The sequence below is a fragment of the Chiloscyllium plagiosum genome, unplaced genomic scaffold (genome assembly GCF_037043375.1).
Source record: "Chiloscyllium plagiosum isolate Xiang-an unplaced genomic scaffold, Cpla_swu_hap1 HiC_scaffold_5, whole genome shotgun sequence".
Taxonomy (NCBI): Eukaryota; Metazoa; Chordata; class Chondrichthyes; order Orectolobiformes; family Hemiscylliidae; genus Chiloscyllium; species Chiloscyllium plagiosum.
Genome location: NW_028270143.1, coordinates 51709272 through 51732578, shown reverse-complemented (window position 1 = coordinate 51732578; position 23307 = coordinate 51709272). Strand labels below are relative to the sequence as shown.

The 23307-nt window shown below is 40.3% G+C and overlaps 1 protein-coding gene across 1 annotated transcript in view; it reads left to right on the top strand.

Annotated features, from left to right (window-relative positions):
- LOC122549850 (uncharacterized) overlaps positions 1-23307 on the top strand; it is a 46942-nt gene that overhangs the window by 6120 nt on the left and 17515 nt on the right. Inside the window, exons 2-10 of the mRNA XM_043689968.2 lie at positions 1895-4486; positions 5349-5574; positions 7194-7324; positions 7459-7618; positions 11109-11248; positions 12282-12416; positions 17387-17544; positions 19996-20122; positions 22100-22285. Of these exons, the coding sequence (XP_043545903.2) occupies positions 1895-4486; positions 5349-5574; positions 7194-7324; positions 7459-7618; positions 11109-11248; positions 12282-12416; positions 17387-17544; positions 19996-20122; positions 22100-22285 (3855 nt within the window). The remainder of the gene's footprint in view (positions 1-1894; positions 4487-5348; positions 5575-7193; positions 7325-7458; positions 7619-11108; positions 11249-12281; positions 12417-17386; positions 17545-19995; positions 20123-22099; positions 22286-23307) is intronic.

The window sequence follows — 23307 nt, the reverse complement described above, 5'->3', positions numbered from 1 at the left end:
CGGTTCCCCGGCCGCCAACATCTCATCTTTACCATGGACATCCAGTCCCTAAACCCGTCCATCCGCCATGACGACGGCCTCCAAGCCCTCCTTTTCTTCCTCTCCCATCCACCCAACCAGCCCCCCTCCACTGACACACTCATTTGATTGGCGGAACTAGTCCTCCCCCTCAATAATTTCTCCTTCAAATCCTTCCATTTCTTTCAGACCAAAGGGGTAGCCATGGACACCCGCATAGGTCCCAGCTATGCCTGCCTCATCGCAGGATATGTGGAACAGACCATCTTCCGCAGCTACACTAGCACCATCCCCCACCTTTTCCTCTGCTACATTGATGATTCTAACGGCGCCACCTTGTCCTTCCACAAGGAGGTTGAACAGTTCATCAACTTCACGGACAGCTTTCCATTCTGACCGTAAGTTCACACAGACCATCTCCAACAACTCTGTCACCTTCCTGGACTTCACCATTGACGACTGACTCAACACAGATATCTATTTCAAACTTAGCTACCTAGACAATACCTCCTCACACCCCCCACCCCATAAAAACGCGATCCCTTACTTCCAATTTGTCTGCCTTTACCGTATCTGCTCCCACAGGAGCCTTGTATTTCCAGGATCGCAATTTCCCCTCCAACATGATCAACAATGCCCTCCAGTGCATCTCCTCCACTTCCTGCACTTCCACCCTTGAATCCCACCCGTACAACCACATCAAGGACAGAACCCCCCCCCCCCCCCAGGTCCTCACCTTCCAACCCACTAATCTTCATATAGAGCGCAACATTCGCCACCATTTCTGCCACCTATAGTCAAAACCCACTACTAAAGATTTTTTTCTTTCCCTATCCCTATCTGCGTTCTGCAGAGACCATTCCCTCTGTGACTCCCTCATCATGTCCAGGCGCGCTACCAATCCACCCTCAATTACCGGCACCTTTCCTTGCCACCACAAGAGATGTAAAACCTGAGCCCACACCTCCTCCCTCACCTCCATCCAAGGCTCCAAAGGATCTTTTCACATCCGGCAGAGATTTTCCTGCACCTCCAAACACCTCATCTACTGTGTCTGTTGCTCTCGATGTGGTCTCCTCTACATCGTGGGGCCAGGACGCCAACTCGCTCTTTGGGACACATGCACCAAACAACCCTACTGCCCTGTAGCAAACCACTTCAACTCCCCCACCCACTTCCCCAAGGACACGCAAATTCTGGACCTCCTCCATCACCAAATACAAGGCACCCGCCACCTAGATGAAGAACGCCTCATCTTCAACCTCAGGACCCTTCAATCACACGGAATCAACATTGACTTCACTAGTTTCCAAATGCCCCCTCCCCCCACCTCATCCTAGATTCTCCGACTCGGCACCGCCCTCTTGACCTGTCCTACCTGTCCATCTATCTGTTCCACCCTCCCCACTGACCTATCACAATCGTCCCCACAGGCATCTAACTATTGACTTCCCAGCTACCTTCTCCCCAACCCCACCCCACCCCCTATATATCCCTCAACCCCCTTTCCCCTCCACATTCCTGATGAAAGGCTTACGCCAAAATCGTCTACTCTTCTGCTCTTTGGATGTTGCCTGACCTGCTGTGCTTTTTCAGCACTACACTTTGATTGACTCTACAGCATCTGCAGTCTCATTTTATCTTCCTTTTAAAGATGTCTATTTAGTACGCATCATTTGAATTTGCTGTTGGTTTCTCCGCAGTTAGCATTAAAAATCAGTATTGAATATGACAAGACAACCAGGACTTTGACAAGAATTAACTGTATTACAGAACCATGAGAAACTGGTGACAGTAAATACCTTTGGAGGTGTGTCAAAATAGAACATTTTCTCAGCTCTAGTACTTTTCAAACCATATATTTTCTTTGCTGTAGGGAGTCTAAGTGGTGTTTTCCATTATGATCAGAGGATTCGATATTCACTGACTTTCCCTGCTGCTAAAGTGGCTTGTGAGCAAGACTTTGGTGCTGTGGTGGCAACAAGGGAGCAGCTTCATGCTGCCTACCTTGCTGGACTAGAGGGATGCAGAGCAGGTTGGATTTCATCAGGAGAAGTTGCGTATCCAAGGAGACACAGAAACTGGAATTGTGGCCAAAATAGAGTCGGCATTATTTCATACGGGGTTAGGAAGAACCTTTTGGAAAAGTGGGATGTGTATTGCTACAAACCTGGTGATGACTGTTTTGCTCATAATCAGTCACCACAATTGGAAGGGAGTACTTCTGACAGCAAATCAATGGATCTATTATTATTGGGATCGATCATGCCTTCTTCTCAGAATAATGCTTCCAAGAAACAAGAAATTGCTAAAGCAGATCTGATCCAGCTTCAAAATCAAACAAATCAGTTCCCAAATGTGGTAAAACCAAGCTTTCATAACAAGCAGACTAAAGATCTACATGACTTAGAAACTTTCACGTCAGCTAATGTTGCTTTAGCAGAAACTTCAATTGCCTCCTCAGTCAACGGTTCAGAAAAGGACAACTTTAAGGAATTGGTGAAACCGTTTTTAATTGAAAACTTTGTGAAAAGTTCAGATAATAAGTATTCACTGCAAGTGGAACAAAGCGATAAAGTTAATGCAGCTTCTCAATTAAGTGTAAATTGGTCCAAGTTTGAAACAACGAACAACTTGACAAATGGGACCAAGAAAGAATACTATTCAGAAATGACAAGCAGTTCAATCACTACTTCCTCTGAAATAAATGCAGTGAGGTTGCAACTTTGGAATATGACTATTGATAAATCTAAAAGCTCGAAAATAGATGATGATTCAGGATATAAAGACACTAAAACCCCTCAAGCTTCACACCTTAGATACAAAAGTAGCCCTGATGGAAGAGGTGCGCTCTCCATGAATACATCATACCAACATGAAATCACAACACATTCTTTGGTGAGCCTGAAGAAGTTTGTTATGGACTTGAGGAAAAGCGATAAGTCAGACCTGCACTTTCAATTAGGGGGATATTTTAAAGGAGGGGAAGTAGATCAACAATATCTAGTTAATACAAAAGGGGAAATATTTTTGGAAAATGTTGCTAAGGATAGTGCAGTCCACCAATCGGCTCCAGATAAGCACCTGCCAGCTTCACAAAATGTGCTGAATTTGGACAATGCTGCATTGTCAGGGGTGACCACCACTAAGGATAATTTTCATCCTATCACACGTAAAATAGAAGACATTTCATATCCCACAGGAAAGAATCAGAACCATCAGCTTGATTTAACTAGAGGTGAAACTACCTTTTCAGGAACAAAGAGCTCTGAAGCCATGATGAAACATCTGCAGATATCTGATATGGTTCTTCCCCAGAATGTGGACAAAAAAACACAGCTGGTAGTATCTAGTCAGAATGTAACAGATTTTCCAGGGGCATCCAGTACAAGCACAAATGTAGAACTAATTACATTCAAAACACAAGATTTCTCACAAGCAGCAGTACCCAGCATAGACCAACCAGGAAATGTCAATATAAAATCAAACCTATTTGTAAGTAAGAATGAAGAAGAGTCATTTCGATCCAGAGTGAATGGTGGGATTATGCTACATAAACCCGTTACACACAATTCAGATTCACAAGCAACAGTGAGTACAGAAAGAAATGCAAATGTGGATGAAACCAGTGAAATAAATACATTCCAACCAATTGAACCTGTGCTAACTGTAAATAGTTCTGTCCTGTCCAAAATAACTACACCCTTCAGTCAACTTCAGAAATCCACAGACAGTGAAAGGATGGAACTTACCACATCTACTGAAGAAAGAACAGTTCAACCAACCACATTCAGTGGAGTTGCAGGAATAAGTCAGAAGAATCTGGTCTATGAGAAAGAAAGTCTAAACAAAGATAGTCTTGTTCAGACACTCATTCACTCCCCAGGTGATATATCCCAATCCATCACTTCTACTGCAAAAGATAAAATTCCTGTAAGTGTAACAACCACTAAGAGTTTTTTACCCATGACTAGAAAAGATGGCAAAGTTCAGCCCGTTGTCGACAAAGATACAAGTATACTGCAAGTAGTTACAACTATCGCTGACATCTTTGAGCCATCACTTAGTCTAAGTGAAAAGAGTACAATGCAACAAAGCTCCTCTGAGGATGTTCATGAAGCCATTGCACACACATTTACTGGAGTATATAGAGGTCAGGGTGTCGAAGGCACAGAAGGGGCTCCATTACCAAAAGAGGAATTTAGTCAAAATTATGCGTCACATTTAACTGAAACAGTGACCCTTCCCTCATTCCATAGAAAAAATGTTGCCAACATCACAGAAGTTGTCACTGATTTTTTATCATTAGTTGCTTCATCAATAAGTCCAGTTACTATGCAAACACCTGCGGCGCATTCACCATTAAATCTTGAAGACATGTCCATATCAGCTTTTCCTGTCATTACCACAAAAGTACCAACAAGGGGAGATAATGTACATTCATCTACCTCCTCATTTGTAGATCCAGGTAAGTGAAAATTTATTTCAAACTAAATAAATGTACTGCATTAGTATTTTTAGTTGTAAAGTATCTGTTTATATTTGAATCAGTCAGATATCACAGCTATATAAATATTTCTTTTGATTCATCGCTCTTCCTGAAAAGTTATAAATTATTCAATGAAGATGGAATTCTAATAAGTAACCTGCACCCTATGCTGTCTAAATTGCTATTGGATATATTGTTTATTCTTCACGACGTTTTCTATTAAATTGTTTTTACCAATATTATTGAATTCAATCATTCATAAATGTTATGCCTCTGGTAAAATACATCATTTATGAATCACAAAAGTTTCAGTACGAAAGTGCTGAACAAACCTAGGCTCCAGTTATTTGACATGACATAAAACCTGTCATTGTTAAATGGTAATTACTTCAGGAGACAATAGTGTAGTAGTACTTTTGGCTGAGCTCATGTTCTGGGAACCTGGGTCCAAACCCTACCAATGGCAGATAGTGAAATTTAATTTCACTAAAGAATCTGAATTTCAGGGTTTAATGATGACCATTAATCCATTGTTGATTGTTGGAGAAACCCATCTGGTTCACTAATACCCTTCAGGGAAGGAAATCTGTGATACTTACCTGGTCTGGCCTACATGTGACACCAGACTCACAGCAATGTGGTTGATTCTTAACTTCACTCTGGGCAATTAGGGACTGGCAATAACAAGAGATGCCCATATTCTGTGAGTGAATAAAACAAAACTTCTGGTGTATCATTTTGAATGTTTTGGATTAATATTAAATAGTTCATAATGTAACGTATGATGGGATTCACCCTGCAAGCAATCCACAAATCTCCTAGCACATTTGTTTCATGTTAGATTCATGTGGTGGTCTGATGAGACAGATTGAAGGAAGATTTCAGACCCCACACTATCCACAATCCTACCCGAGGGACATGGACTGCACCTGGGAGATTGAAGCACCTCTTGGATATCTCATCCGTTTGGATTTTACTTCCTTGTTTATCGAAGAACACAGAACATGCAAATATGATTATGTGGTTGTTTATGACGGCAAAGGACCCGACAAAGTAGAAATGGGCAGGTAAGAATTGAAAATTTTGCATAATAAACAAGGAGGATTGTAAGACAGGCAGAACAGTTCTAAAAAAAGATATGGTGAGAAGATAAATAATTTCTGTAAAATGGAACATTCATTTTAGGAGTCACATATGCTGCATAAATGCAATGCATGCTGGGATTAACTGTTTTTCATGCATTATTTATGAATTTGCCAAAACGTTTGTTGAAGGGAACTATTTTATATTTAGTTGCTTAATAACCCTCAAGTGATGTTATTCAAATCTGTAACCACAACTACCTGTTATACTACAGCGTAATGGTTATGATATTTCACTGGCAGCTCAGAGGCTGTGAATTTTAAAAGACAAACTGCAGCAAGATATGAAATTAAATTTAATAATCTGGCCATTTGTGGATTTGCACAAGAAAATTATCCTAATTAGTCAATAAGCCTGGACGATAGAGGGAACAAAGATTAGAAAAATAAAAAAAAAGTTTTGGTATTGCTCAAGGAAATATACTTCAGTGCAAGGTGTTAGTCAAGCTCAAGGGTTAGATAGAAACATGGCAATGTGATGTCATAGCAATTACAGATGAAAGACGTGGTTAGAAAGGGACAGGAAGAGCTGCTTGGTTACAGAGGTTTCAGATCTGTTCATGAAGGGTTAAAAAAGGGAGAGGGTCTCAATTTTGAATGAAGAAATAATTACAACTGTGAGGTAGGATGATATTTTAGGAGGATCATCACACGAGGCCATATTAATTGAGCTAAGAAACAAAGGAAAATGACAACAACACTGTTTGGAGTGTAGTTTCAACTCCAACCAGTCAGAGGGAGATAGGAGAACAAATAAGTAAGCAAATCTGTGAAAATGCAAAAACTTGAAAGCAGTAATAAGGGATTATAACTGGCAATATTAACTGGGATAGTTTAGTGTAACTGAATGGAGAAACAGAATTCTTGAATTGTATTCAGGAGAACATTTTCGGTCAGTATTTAGTAAGTCCAACATGTGGGGGACTTTGTTTTCCAGAGATGAAGCTGGTGAAAGAGCTGCAGTGCTGGTGACGTGGTCTGCGTGGATTTTAGCAAAGATATGATGGTGGAATAGCCTGTTTCTGCACTTTAATTGTTTTACACTTTCTAAATATCTGAGAAGGAGGAATGTGTAAGGATTTGGGGAAGGGTAGAGAAGTGGCCGTTCATGAAATGATCCTTATGAGAGCCAGCATGGATAAGATGAGTTGAATGGCCTTGTTCTGTGCAGTAACGATTCTCTGACTCTATAAAAGATGCTGATCACAACTGTAAGAACACAACTGACTCACGAACATCTTTCAAGGAGTCATCTGATGCTTTGATTTACATACAACTCTAATCCTGTGTTACATGCTTCTTACCCAGGGGTTTTAGGGTAACCAAGGATGGGTAATAAATATTGTATCATCAGTGATATCCCCCATTTATTGTAAAAACAACACAATGCTGCAACTGCTAATTTGGGCACTGGAGAATGAACATTAAAATTTGAAATTTACGAAGTGTCATATAACTTGTATAAAATGCTGTTGTTTAATTATGAGAAAAGTAATAGCTGCAAATTAAAGTTCTGCTTTTCTTGTTTAACCTCATTGAATCAGGTTCTGTGGATCTGAAGTGCCACCACAGCTGCAGGGCTCTTCCAACACAATGAGCATCACAATGAGATCAGACTCATCGATGGAATTAGAGGGATTTTCAGCCCAGTTTAGCACTTTTCAAGCTCCAGAAGGTAGATGGCACGGAATGGACTTTGTTTGTTGGTTTGTCAAAGCACAAATGATAGAATTTGGAACTGCCAACTAATTTAGCAGGGTCTGAAGCCTCTGACACATTCATTTCTTGTTCTGTCTCTGATACCCATAGGTTATATCCACCTGGATAGAGGAAATAATAAATATGGTGGCATAATAAAAATGATGTCCAATGGGCACTGGGGAGGAATATGTGCCAAACACTGGACCAATAGAGATGCCATGGTGGTGTGCCGTCAGTTAGGCTTCGGTGGACCAGCGTTAGCAACAAGGTCAATAAGAATGTGAGCTGAGTGTCGAGTGATATGCATCATCAATCTGTTTGCTGTTTGCATTTACAAAGATAATACTTCAGACCTGGAAGTTGAATTTTTTGGAAGGACTAGCACACAGTTAGTTACTTTACATATGGATGTTTGCCTCCAATATGTAAGAACTGACACAGCCCATTTCTCCCACTCTGAGAGCTGTTATCCCAGAAACACAGAGTCATAGAGATGTACAGCATGGAAACAGACCCTTCAGTCCAACCTGTCCATGCTGACTAAATATCCTAATCCAATCTAGTCCCACCTGCCAGCACACGGCCCATATCCCTCCAAACCCTTCCTATTCATATACCCATCCAAATGCCTCTTAAATGTTGCAATTGTACCAGCCTCTACCACTTCCTCTGGCAGCTCATTCCATACACGTACCACTCCCTGTGTGAAATAGTTGCCCCTTAGGTCTCTTTTATATCTTTCCCCTCTCACCCTAAATCTGTGCCTTCTAGTTCTGGACTCCCTCACCCCAGGGAAAAGACTTTGCCTATTTACCCTATCCATGCCCCTCATAATTTTGTAAACCTCTATAAGGTCACCCCATAACCTCCAACGCTCCAGGGAAAACAGCCCCAGCCTGTTAAGCCTCTCCCTATAGCTCAAATCCTCCAACCCTGGCAACACCTTGTAAATCGTTTCTGAACCCTTTCAAGTTTCACATATTTCTGATAGGAAGGAGACCAGAACTGCACGCAATATTCCAACAGTGGCCTAACCTATGTTCTGTACAGCCGCAACATGACCTCCCAACTCCTGTACTCAATACTCTGACCAATAAAGGAAAGCATACCAAACGCCTTCTTCACTATCCTATCTACCTGCAACTCCACTTTCAAGGAGCTATGAACCTGTGACTAATGTTGGATTTTTCAATTCTAATTCAAAATTGACTGGAATCTAAATTCACCATCATGATGCCTACTTTCCAGATATGAAAGATACACAAAGGTAGCCTAATTGGAAACATAGAAACTAGAAACAGGAGCAAGCCCTTCAGTCCTTTGAGCCTGCTCTCACATTCATGGTTGATTATCTAACTCAGTACTTTGTTCCTGATTACTCCTCATACTCTTTGATCCCTTTAATCCTGAGAACTAGTTCTAATTCAATTTTGAAAACATGCAATGTTTTGGCCTCAGCCACTTTGTGTGGCAGAGAAGTCCATAGGCTCACCACTTTCCAGGTGAAGAAATTTCTCCTCATCTCAGTCTGAAATGGAAATCTCTGTATCCTCACATTGTGACCCCTGGTTCTGGATTCCCTGGTCATTGGGAACATGCATCCCGTATTTATTTTCCTGCAGAGACCCATACCTATACCTAATCTGAGCGGGTGTACAGGCCAATGTGTCATCTTTTAAGCACCCTGGCAGCTGCCCAAATCAACGCAATCTGGAAATGTTTAAGCTAGGCCCTTGCATCTGAAATTAGTTTTTTGTATATCATTTTGGTTTCTGGCTTCTGGTTCATATTTATCAATGGTTCTTGGTGCTGGTTACAATTTGGTCCTGAATGAGCTGCCTATCCATCTTGCTTGAATTATGATGATAAGGTAGAGGAGGAATTAATGGCATGATTTGTTTGCCCTGCCTTCCCCATTTGAGGGAATATACCTTGAGCGTACTTGAAACATCGCACCTTCCAAGGTAGCCTATTGCTCAGTTAATTGTTTCATGCCAACCTTTCATTCTCGTTCATCCTGCTGAGTTCTGTTCTTGCCCCACTGAAATTGACACTCTGCCAATTGATTTTTCTTTCACTGGATTGACTAATGTCATTCTGTACCGTTATCCTGAACCTTGCAATACAATGAACACCATCTTCTCATTGCTTCCCCACTGAAACTTGATTTACTTACTCTACCTCATTTCTGAAGAACCAGGTTCAACAGTGCATTATTTCTTATTGGACTGGTCACATACTGCTGTTGGAAATTCTCCTGAGTATAATCCAGGAACACTTGCTCCTAACTACCCATTAAACCACCAATATCCCAGACTTTGTGCATAATTAAAATCTCCATTAGAACTATCCTACAAAGTTGGCATTTCTCTGTAACTTGTTGTAATTTGTTCTCTGTGATTCCCAGCTGATTTGCTCACCAAATCCTCCGCATTAGTTGGTGGTCCATAGATTACCCTGAATAAGGTAATGCATTCTTTATGTTCCATAGTTCGAGCTAAATTGACTCTGTCCTAGATTGGAATATCCTGCTCTCCTTAACTCACTTATATTTAACTTATATTACTCTATTATATTTTCTCTGACTTTCCCTTATTCCTGGTACATGTCAATTAAATCCAAGTACAGCTACTTGCTTAAGAATAAAGGTCAGAGCTGTAGCAACAATGCAGTGACCAACAGATGTAATGGCTGTGCAATGATTTGTTGGATTCATCAACTATTTAGCAAACTCTTGTCCAAATTGCCTTTAGATAAAGCAGCCTACTTGATTGGCACCACATCCACAAACATCTACTCACTCCACTGCTGGCAGCATTAGTGTGTACTATCTACAAGATGCGCTGCAGAAATTCACCAAGGATCTTATATAGCATTTTCCAAACCTACAATCATTTCTATAGAGAAGGACAAGGGCAGCAGATACATGGGAACACCCACACGTTCCTCTTCACATTAGTCCCCATCCTGACTTGCAAATATATCTTCATCCCTTCACTGTTGCTGGATTGAAATCCTGGAATTCGCTCCCTAACTGCATTGTGGGTCTAGATGGATTGCAGTGGTCCAAGAAGGCAGCTCACCACAACCTTCTCAAGGGCAACAAGGGACAGGCAATAAATACTGGCCAGTAAGCATCACCCGTGTCCCACCAGTAATTAAATAGGCAATGGGCAGGGCAAACAAATCATGCCATAACCTGTATGTTAAATGCTTGCGGTTTGCATGTAAGGGCACCCAAATCCCTCTCTATACCATGCTGCTTTAAGAAGTATTTTATTTTCATATTTTTCTTATCAAAATGGATAACTTCATACTTCCCTATTTTAAATTTAAACTATTACATATTTATATACTCATTTAATTTTTCTAAGCTACTTTGCATCCTCCCCACAGTTTACTTTCCAGCCTAACTTTGTATTATCAGCAAATGTGGATGTAATACACTCATCTTTGAATTTGAGATGGTCTCACTAGACCTCTGATGTGATTCTATCACTCATCTTGCCATGGCCCATTTCACTCAGACCCCCAAAAATTCTGCCCATAAATGCAACAGAGGCTCAAACACTAATCCTTACTCTACTTGACCAGTTACTGCCTGACAACCTGAAAATGATACAGTTATTCCTACTCTGTGTTTTCTGTCTGTAATCCAATCCTCAATCCATACTGATATATTTGTTACGATTACATGAGCTTTATTTGTGATGGACAGTTTATGGTACTGGAAATTAATAGTGCCTTCTCTCTCTCAGGGTTGATGTGAATCAGCAAAATACTTCACAAACAATTCCTTGTATTAAATGCAAAGGAGATGAAATGGTACTGCAGGACTGTGATATCAGAAGGGTTGGTAAATGTTCAAGCAATGAACATGCCGCAGTCATCTGCCAAGGTGAGTTGTTTGTCATACCATATTGCCAACTTCCGAGATTTGATACTCACACCTTACTATTGGGATAAAGGATGGTTTATAAAAACAAGGTTAAAAAACAATAATTCTCTTGTTCCTTGATGTAAAAATAAATCATGTAAATATGTTTAGATTAAGCATCGCATGACACAGGGAGGGTCAGTTTAGTTCAGTTAGTTAGACAGTTGGTTTACACCACAAAATGACGCCAACAGTGTGGATTAAATTTCTGCACCTGCTGAGGTTACTATGAAGGACTCTCGTTCTCAAACTCTCCCTTACCTGTGGTGATCCTCAGGTTAAACTACTACTTGTTGTGTGTCACTCTCTCTCTATAATGAAAGAATACCCCTACAGTCTGCTAAGACCATGGTAACTTGACTGCATGACACAGACATTGAATTTTTAAAAGTGGAGTGGACACACGTTGTGATCTTATTCAGTGAGTACTTCAATACACAAATGTATACTGCCTTTATTAGGTTTCCTCCCGGTAGTCTGTTCCTGTTTACCATATAAATGGACATCTGTAGGGAAGATTGAATTAAAATTGCCATGAATTAAAATTTATGCAACATGAACAAACTAGACCTATGGTGCTGGTTCTGCAACAAGAAAAGCATAAGCAAACATAGAACACTGAAGAAAGTCAGCAGGTCTGGCAGCATCTGTGGAGAGAGACAATGTTAACATGAGATATACTTTATTCCTTGGTGCTGAATTTCTTGTGGTACATGTTAGTAACAACACTTAAGGGATGAGCACTTACTGTCTCACAAGGAATTCCTTATTAGAAAAAAGATGTTGAAGGAACTTAGGGATGGGGGTCGCAAGATTGATAAGGAAATTGAACCTGAGAAACTATTTAGCGTAGAAATTTCAAACCATTATAATCACAAATAAACCTTGCCAACCTGAAGCTGAATACTAATTGATAATGTTAGATTACATTTTTAGAAATAAAAGCAGTCCGATGAAATTAAATTCCTCAAATTTTACTTTGAATTTGCCACAGTCATGGAATCCTGTGCAGCCTTAAAAAGTGCAGGCATTCTGAAGTCTGGGGTCTTCACAATAGATCCTGATGGTGTGGATGGTGGAGTAGATCCTTTTCCTGTTGAATGTGACATGGTCTCTGACCCAGCAACAGGTTAGTAATCCACCATAACCAGCTTTTTATTTAATATTTCAAACATTGGCAATGAAGTTGTGGAGCATTCTTCAATTCATGTTTACAATGTTTCACGCATTATTTTACAAGTATTGTGTGGTGTTAAACTGATAATTAAGAAATTCCAAGGTAAAATTCCGCCTAATGTCAAATGAGTTTGTTGATAAAGTTAATTTTGTGATTCTTTTTCAAAACAGCTACGGTCATAAATTTCCAATTTTCCTTTGTAATTTCTGGAAGTATATACAATATTGGGATAATATTCACCTCTCAAAACAGACCAACCAGCTTTCAACTCATTTCTGTTTGTGGGACAATGCTATGCTGTTACATTTTGCTGCAATAACCATGATTCTAGGCTTTTGTTGTATTATTATTGTCAGCATTATCTTTCATGATGGGCAAAACTGATCTCATAAATACTAATTTTGGAGACGAGGTGTTCCACCATCTGAATTTTGAAAAGTCAAAAAGTGGCTTCTTCAATTGTTTAGTTTTTGCAGTCATGTTTAAAAATTGAAAGTTTTTTGGCTATTCCTGTGATAAATTGATATGAAAAAGATGTGTGCAAATTTAAGAATGATCTTGGAGGTGTCTTTAAGCAGGTAAAACAAGTGATGATTATTTTGTGGAACAAATGCCTTACCTAGAGTCAGAGATGTTTCAAGTCCAAAGATTTTTATTACAAGCAAGTCGACGAGAAGATCAAACTCCTCATTCTCTTTCTCTCTCTTACACACATGCTTGAAGTCACACTCACCCTCTAAGTCCCTCAGCTTCTCTCTCCAAGACATATTTATACATAATTCTAAAAGGACAATTATAACACTGGCTTCAAAACATTCTCAGTCTTATTGGGTCTGTATCATTCCTGGCCTCACTGTTATCTTCTGGAAATCACATCCTATCAATTGCTTATAGGCGAACACACGAATGAAAAAGATACGCATGATACAAACAGAAAACAGCTCGAGCTTATGAACTATAGCCACTTAAACTTCAGCAACTCCATCCTTACCCAGCCTCACACTGAGCTGTCAGTGATGATCATCTCCTTAACTTTTATCGCTTAAACTTTTGTTTCACAACATTCTGCCGACAGGAAGGAGACCAGAATTGCATGCAATATTCCAAAGGTGGCCGAACCAATGTCCTATATAGCTGCAACATTACCTCCCAATTCCTGTACTCAATACCCTGACCAATAAAGGAAAACATACCAAACACCTTCTTCACTATCCTATCTATCTGAGACTCTACTTTCAAGGAGTTATGAACCTGCACTCCATGGTCTCTTTGTTCAGCAATGTGTTCCAGGACCTTACAATTAAGTGTATAACTCCTGCTAAGATTTGTTTTTCCAAATTGCAGCACCTCACATTTATCTAAATTAAACTCCATCTGCCACTTCTCAGCCCATTGGCCCATCTGATCAAGATCCCGTTGTAATCTGAGGTAATCTTTTTTGCTGTCCACTACACCTCCAATTTTGGTGTCATCTGCAAGCTTACTAATTATACCCCTTATGCTCACATCCAAATAATTTATATAAATGACGAAAAGTAGTGGACCCAGCACCAATCCTTGTGGTACTCCACTGGTCACAGGCCTCAAGTGTGAAAAACAATCCTCTGTCTTCTACCTTTTGAGCCAGTTCTGTGTCCAAGTTTTGAGCGGGTTCTCCCTGTATTCCATGAGATCTAACCTTGCTAATCAGTCTCCCATGGGGAACCTTGTCGAACACTTTACTGACGTTCAAACAGATCACATCTACCACTCTGCCCTCATCAATCTTCTTTGTTACTTCTTCAAAAAACACAATCAAGTTTGTGAGATGTGATTTCCCACGCACAAAAACCATGTTGACTATCCCTAATCAGTCCTTGCCTTTCCAAACACATATACATCCTTTCCATCAGGATTCCCTCCAACAACTTGCCCACCATTGACCTCAGGCTCACCCATCTATCGTTCCCTGGCTTGTCCTTACCACCCTTCTTAAACAGTGGCACCACGTTCGCCACACTCCAGTCTTCCGGCACCTCACCTGTGACTATCGATGATACAAATATCTCAGCAAGAGGCCCAGCAATCACTTCCCTAGCTTCCCACAGAGTTCGAGGGTACACCTGATCAGGTCTTGGGGATTTATCCACTTTTATGCATTTCAATACATCCAGCACTTCCTCCTCTGTAATATGGACACTTTTCAAAATGTCACTGTCTATTTCCTTGCTTTCTATATCTTCCATGTCCTCTTCTACAGTAAACACTGATGCAAAATACTCGTTTACTATCTCCCCCATCTCCTGCTACTCCACATAAAGGCCGCCTTGCTGATCTTTGAGGGGCCCTATTCTTTCCCTAGTTACCCTTTTGTTCTTAATATATTTGTAAAAACCCTTTGGATTCGCCTTAATTCGATTCGCCATGGTTATCTCATGTCCCCTTTTTGCCCTCCTGATTTCCCTCTTAAGTATACTCCTACTGCCTTTATACTCCTTTAAGGATTCACTCAATCTATCCTGTCTATACCTGACATATGCTTCCTTCTTTTTCTTAACTAAACCCTCAATTTCTTTAGTTATATGGATGGCACAATGGCACAGTGGTTAGCACTGCTGCCTCACAGCGCCAGAGACGTGGGTTCAATTCCCAGTTCGGGCAACTGTCTGTGTGGAGTTTGCATATTCTCCCTGTGTCTGCGTGGGTTTCCTCTGGGTGCTCTGGTTTCCTCCCACAGTCCAAAAATGTGCAGGTCAGGTGAATTGGCCAAGCTAAATTGCCTGTAGTGTTAGGTGAAGGGGTAAATGTAGTGGAATTGGTCTGGGTGGGTTGCTCTTCGGAGGGTCGGTGTGGAATTGTTGGGCCGAAGGGCCTATTTCCACACTCTAAGTAAGTAATCTAATCATTCAGTATTCCCTACACCTACAGCCTTTCCTTTCACCCTGACAGGAATATACTGTCTCTAGTTATCTCATTTCTGAAAGCTTACCATTTTCCAGCTGTCCCTTTACCTGCGAACATCTGCCCCCAGTCAGCTTTTAGCCAATTTGCATGTTATACCAGAACGACTTGTGAAGTGTGGAAGAGACCCTTTGATTCATCAGGTCTGTACCACCAATAATATAGTACAACCTACACACGTACCCCTTGCCCGCGCTAAATCCATAGCAACTTCAAACGCTCCTCCAGGTGCTTCGTAAAGGTTGCGATGTTGCTGTGCCAACTACTCTCCCAGGCATTACAGACCCTACAACCCTTTGGGTGAAAGGGATTTTCCTCAGATCTCCTCTAACCCTCCCACCTATCACTTTAAATCTATGCCAACCTGTTATTGACACCTTGTTCACCCTGTTTGTGCCCCTCATAATATTATCAGATTTCCCCCCTCAACCTTCTCTGCTTCGAAAAAGATGTGAACTTCTCCAGCCTCTCTCCATAGCTAAAATGCTCCAGTCTATCTAACTTCCTGTTGAATCTCCTTTGCACCCTGTCCAGTACATCCTGCCTACAGCCTGGTGACCAGAACTGCCCACAGTACTCCAGCTGTGGCCTAACCAAAGTTTTTGTTCAGCTCCAACATGATTTTCCTGCTCTTAAAGTCTATGCCATGACTGATAAAGCAAGTGTCCTATATGTCATCTTGATTTCCCTATTAACCTGTCCTGCCACCTCCAGGGTCTTGTGGACAAACAACGCAATATCCCTCTGTTCCTCTGAACTTCCTACTGTCCTGCCATTCATTGAGGACTCTGTTGTCTTGTTCCATCTTTCAAAGTGCATCACCTCACATTTGTCAGGGTTAAATTCCATTTGCCACTGATCTGTCCGTCTGATCACTCTGTTAGTATCCTCCTGTAACGTAACATCTTCCTCTTCACTGTCGAACACCCAGCCAATTTTTGTGTCATCTGCTAATTTACTTATCATCCCCTCATATTCTTATCTCCATCTTGTATGATTATCACAAACAATAAGGGACCCAGCACTGATCCCTGTGATTTGTCACTGCATACTGGGCTCCAGTCACACCAATAGCCTTCTACCACCACCCTCAGTCTCCTGTCATTAAGCCAATCTTGGATCGATTTTATCAAGTTACTCTGGATCCTATGTGCTTTTACTTTCTTTATCAGTCTCCCATGTGGGACCTTTTCAAAGGCTTTGCTGGAATCCATATAAATTACATCAACTGCATACCCTTATCTCTTCAAAGCATTCAAACAGATTTGTTAGGCATGACCTCCCTCTGTCCCAGCTAAGCTGATTATCCCTGATCAAATCTTGCCCTGTAAATGGAGATTAATTTTCTCCTTCATTATTTTCTCCAATAATTTCCCTAACATTGATATTAGAATCACTGGTCAATAGTTCTCTGGTCTCACTCTACCACCCATGCAAATTAGCTCACCTCCTGTGCTCTGGCACCTCCCCTGTGGCAAATAAATTTCTGCTGGGGCCCCAGTAACTCACTCTCTCATCTCCCACAAGAGTACACTACAACCAATTGTACACCACAAACTGTTTTTGTTTCAATGAGTACTTTCCTTCAAGTTTTTTTCAAGTTTTGTTCAGTTACATTTGAAAGAAAAATGATTCACATTTCTGGTTCTGCCATTCCCTGCTGCAACAAAAGGAGGTGATTTACAAGCTGTGCATTTACTGGGACGAGTACCAGTGAGGGATGCTTCATTTCAAAATTTATACTTCAGTAAAAATTTCTGTACAAAAACACTGAAATGGTGGGACATCTGGTGGAACTGTTCAGTCAAGAATAATAATGTATCAGATATTTGTGTTGAAGTGAATGCATCATCTTAATCTTTAAGAATTAATTCATTAGTGAACACAAATTCATACTAGTCTGAGTTGAACACTAATGAACTAACAATTTCATATTTAAGTGAACAAGCTGCTTAGTGAAAATTACAATCTCTTTTTTTAAGGTATTACCATAATCGGTCACGATTCAGAGGATCGAATCCGTGTATCTCCCTGTGAAGATGCTGGGTGCTATTCTCGAGCTATACATTACAATCAGGCATCTTTAGATCAACTTAAGGCTTTAACTGAGACATCAAAGTACTGTAAGCAATATATCAGTGTAAGTAACTGATACATCGTGATAATCATTTTCTTAGTCATAGGTAATGCAAAAAAAAAATGAACATGCTAGATTCTTGTCTCATTTCAGTATTTTAGTTGTTCTGCAAAATGAAAAAAAAATTATACTTAGAAAGGAATAATTGTGAAAATAATGTAAAAAGTCCAACAGATACCTTTGTGTCCCCTGTCAAAACAGATTGTCACATAAAGAGTGAAAATGAAAGTCTACCCTTATCAATTTTCAATCTGCTTCATTTTCTCTTATCTCCGATTTACAATAACATTATTGAATGATAATACATCGATGTTTTTCCACAATCCTCAATTTAGTTATTCTTTTGTCTTACTTACATTTAGATTCTGTCACTCAGGCAACAACTTTTTTACTGAAGTGTTAGAACTAGGGAACACAGTTTAAAAAATAATAGCTTGCTTATTTAGGACGGAAATGAGGATCAATTTTTTTCCCTGTCTTTGGAATTCTGCTCCCTCGAGAAGTGTGGAAGCAGGGTTATTAATTCTTTAAAGATAAGGAAATTTTAGAGATAGGTAGATTGTTGACTAACAAGTGAGTAAAACAGTATCGAGAATGGGTAGGACAGTAGAGTTGAGGCCACAATCAGATCAACATTTATTTTACTAAATGATAGAACAGGCTCAGAGGGGCTGAATGATCTCATACTATACCTAATTCATATATTTGCATGAGCTGTTTGAAATCAGTCAATTATTGAGACTTGACTTTTCAAATCAATCCCCACTTCCTTGACTCTGCCATTGGTTGACATGCTTTCAACCATCAGGATGATCCACTCTGACCCTCCCTTAAATTTTTTTTTTTAAGAAATGTTAACTTTTAGACACTTGTCAGTTCAGAAAGATGATTAAGGTGCTGGTCTAATGGTAATATCACTGAATGAGAGCCAACAGTTGAAACAATTACCATGGCAGCTGGTAAAATTTAAGCTCAATAATTAAATTTACAATATAAAGGCAGTCCATGTCATGTTGACCATGAACAATCATTGACTTTCTAAAGATCTCATCTGATTCATTAATGTCCTGAAGGGAAGGAAATCTGCTGTCCTTACCATCTGACGTACAGGTGGCTCCAGACCACAGCAATATGGCTGACTTTGAGCTGGCCTAGCAACCCACTTAGTTCAGGGTGATGTAAGGATGCATCGTAAATGCTGGCCTTGCCAGTGACGTCCACATCCCATGCAAGGATTAAAAATAATGTGTCCCTGGGCTGGTAGCTTTAATTTCCAGCTTATGATTTGCTAAAATCAGGAACGACTTTGGTGCTACAATATTGGGTCGAACTTTATACAGTGGCCCCACTCACTGGCAAGAAAGCCACAAACAATTTTTGTGGTCATAGAGATTTGGTGGCCTGAGTGAGTTGCTTTTGCCCCCATCTGGGAGGTTCCAAACATGCTGGCAAATCAGATGACTGGCAGCTCACTAGTCCCAACAGTGCCACCAGAAACAGTGGCAACTGCTAGAACTGCAGTCACACCTCAGGTAAGTTTGTTGCTGAGGCTTGGAGTTCAACATTAATGGGGCAGCCTCACCAGGACCAGTCAGCCAGGGTGGAGGGGAGGCCAAGGTGGCATGCAAATTTGAACAAGGTAATCTTTTCCACTAGAAGGAGTTCCTTCTTTGGGATACAGGGTTCCCAAACAGGTGGAAGTTCCCACCGAGTCCTAAGGCAGGCATACCTGAGGGCCTTGTCACCATTAAATGGTTACCATCAATGACTCAAGATTTTGTGCACTGCCTGTCAGCTACTCCAGTGCTGGTAAAATAATCATGGAGGTAGATTGATGCCAGGCACATCCTGTCCAGGTATCCCACCTGAATTTTACACACCCTCCAGCAAGCTCACCTGCTTGGAAGGATGGTGCAGCTAGGTAGGCTGTCACATTCTGCCTGAATTTTTCCCATTTTAAGAAAGGATGCTTTACTTGTACTGTTTTCTAATTCTACCTGATGAAATATGTTATGTGTTAATTTTTTAAAAAATGAAGTCCACAGATTCATTCTTCTATTTCTCTATTTCCATTCTATTCAAGAGGTGGAAAGAAAAGACAAAACACACTATGTAATTAAATATAAGGCGACATCAAATGGGAAATGTAGCAATGATTGATAGGTTCTGAACATAGATGTGCCAATCTTTGATGTATTAAAAGCATTTACTTACAATGTACAATTGTCTCTTGTAGGAAACTTGACCACATTGGTACTTGAAGAGTTAAAGTACCTTCAAGTATGATTGTGTAGATCTGTTTTCCAGATTGACTCTCAATAGGCCAGTGATGGATCAGGGATAGTAATATAAACCGTACAAGAGCACAGATAGAGAAAGTAACAACTCATTAACTTCTGCAACGTTCATAGGAACATAGCCAATTAACAATATTTTACTTCTTGTTTTGCTTAGTTGGAATGTCGCCATATCCGTTTCCTTAAGCAGCATTGGGGTTGGTGGGTGTCTCGTGATGGGCGTAAAATAAATTCCTGGGGTGGAGCTTCAACTGACAGTGGAAAATGTGCCTGTGGGGAGAATGGTAAGAACCACTGTACATTAATGATTAAAAACAGATGAATTCTCTTTTGTTACTGAACCTGAAACACTCCCTTTTTTAAAATAAATGCCAGTCAGTCTTTTGCTTCTTCTTCCTTCCTCTAATTAAATGTTGGAAAGATTGAAACGAGCCCCCTTCAAGCTCTATCATTACTGATGTCCATGTCTCCGAGGCAATAGCCTGAGATTAAACCAGACTCTTCACAGACTTTATACAGTATTTTACTGGGGATGACTTTTCAATTAAATACTCACACCATCACTAGGACCATCGCTTTCCACCTGCATGTTATTGGTTCACTTCTCTGTGTATCTACTGATGGTCCCCGCATTACAATCTATGTTACATCTAGACATGAGTCGTTCAAGTCATATTATGTAGACTTGAGGTCACACAGTCAGTTAGTCATACATGCCAACCATAGTCCCAAACTAAACGAGTCCCACCTGCCTGCATTTGGCCCATATTCCTCCAAACAGTTCTTATTCATTTATGTTTCTAAATATCTCTTAAGCATTGTAACTGTAACCACATTCACCAATTCCTCTGGAAATTCATTCCAAACATGAACCACTCTGTAAAAATATTGGATCTCATGACATTTTAATTTTTTTCTCCTCTCACCTTAAAATATGCCCCCTAATATTGGAATGTCCCACTGAAGGAAAAGACAACTACCATATCTTATTCACACACCTCATTATTTGATAAACCTCTACAAGGTCACCTCCTATGCTCAGCCAATCCAGCTTCTCAATTCACGGCAACATCCTGGCAAATCACTTCTGAACCCTCTGCACATTGATAATATCCTTCCTCTAACAGGGTGACCAGAACTGGACACAGTATTCCAGAAGAGGCTTCACCAGTTCCTGTGCAACCTCAACATAATGTCCATGATGTCATCCAAAACTCTGCTGTGGATGTATTACCCTATCACCTTTGTGGCTGTAGACCTACAATGGCTCACATTACAGCAATGTCTTCTTTCTGAAATTCTCAACTTGTTTTCAAATCCCTCCATGGCCTCATCCCTCCCCATCTCTCTAAAATCCTCCAGCCCCACAATCTTCCAAGATATCTGTAGTCAACAATTTCTTCACTCTTGAACATCCCAATTTCAATTGTTCCACCATTGCTGGCAATATCTTCAGCTGCTCAGGTCTTACACTCTGGCATTCCCTTTGTACACCTCTCTGCCTCTTTATTAAAATTTCCTCCTTTAAGACCATCCTGAAAATCTACCTCTTTAACAAAGCTTGTGGTCATCTGACCTAATGTCTCCTTATATGTCTTACTGCCATGTATTGTTTCCAATCACCTTGGGAAATGTAATTTATGTCAAATTCATGATGAAAATGCAAATTGCTGTCATCTTCATTCTTTACAACTTGTTCCGATGTTGTAAATTTAATACATCTCTCCCCTTTGCTTTTGTATTCATGTTCCAACTGGTGCTGCAAAGGTAATGTGTGGTGTATTCTTGACCCTCAGACATAATTCAAATCTGTAATTGGAGAATTTCTTGAAATATTGAGTTTTTTAAAGGTTCCCGGTCCACTCCCCCAACTTCATATTGCTGGCAAGTTTTCCTAAAGTCCTGGAAATGTCCACAGTCAGAAGTAAGAATTCTGATTGAAAAAGATATGCTGGAATCTAACTGGAATAGCTTTCAAGCCCCAGCAGTTGAAAAAAGTATAATCATTTGAAGCAGTTTCAAGCCATGTAAAAGCTAGAAACAACATGTCAACTGGATTGTATTACATTTACTCATCTGGTTAGTGAGCATCCGAATGGTTAATTGTAGTTTATGTTTAGGACTGTAGTTTATGTTTAGGACTCATGTTAGGACACCCACGTAGACTTATATATATTTAAAAATGCTAAATCTTATTAAGTGGCAAATTGTTTCGATATGATGTGGCGCTAAAAAAATTTAGCGATTTTTTTTTTTCACAGGCAACTGTGCCCTGGGTCTTTCCACATGCAACTGTGATGCAAATGATGGAGTTTGGAGACAAGACAAAGGATATTTGACAGACAAAGCCATTCTTCCTGTACGTGAAGTGAGATTTGGAGATACAAGAGATGCACCTGTCGAGATGGCGTTTCACAAAATCAGCCCACTTCATTGTTATGGACAGAGTAAGAGCATGTTTGAAAGCAAATGGGAATCTCAATTCGTAACTAATGCTTAAAGAATGATGACGCAGTTTAAAATTCAACTGGATTACAAAACAATACAACCAGATCAGTATCTGATTAGTAGAGGAAATGGAGGTAACAGAATAGCACAGGTATTGATAACCAACTGAACAGGATTTCTGTGACCATAAAATCCTGTTAAAAATACTGTAACATCAAATCAAGAATGCAACTTCAGTTTGAATCCCACAGGTTGCCTTAAGGTCTGAGAAATTCCAGTCTCCCTAGGCAGGTCACTGTAAAATGAATTAGTATACTGGGATACACCCAGGAGAAACTAAAAAAACAGAATTTCAACTCTCTGTCACTTTGCACTTAGTCAAAACTCAAGAGTCTGATAATTGGCCAATTCTTGACTGTATAGTATGGGTGAAAAATGTCAACATTAACAGCTTTGCTCGTGCATCATTGAAGTTGAGGAAAGCCTTTCAGAAACTCTTCTGACACATTCGATTGGGAATCCCTCATTTCACAAGAAATTAAAGTTACAAGTTTTTCTGCAGACATGGCACTTTCCAATTTTATTGGGCATGGCTGGGTTGGAGAATGTTTTCTCGTGCATTCATGGGATAACAGCATCACTGCTTTGGTCAGTATTTACTGCCGTCCTCTAACATCTCTGGAGAAGGTAATGGTAAACTACTTCCTAAACTGCTGCAGTCCACGTATTGTGGGTTAACCCACAATGCCCTCAGGGATAGAGTTTCAGGACTTTGACCCAGTAACAGTGAAGGAACATCCAAGACATGATGATGAGAGGCTTGGTGAGGATGTTTCAGGTGATGATGTTCCCAAGTATCTGCTGCACTTGTCACTTGTCCTTCTGAATGGAAATGGTCGTGGGTTTGGAAGGTGCTTTATAAGAAACCTTGATGAATTTCTGCTGTGCATCTTGTAAATTGTACATGCTGCTGCTACTGAGTGTTGATATGAATTTGAAAATGGTGGATAGGATGCCAATC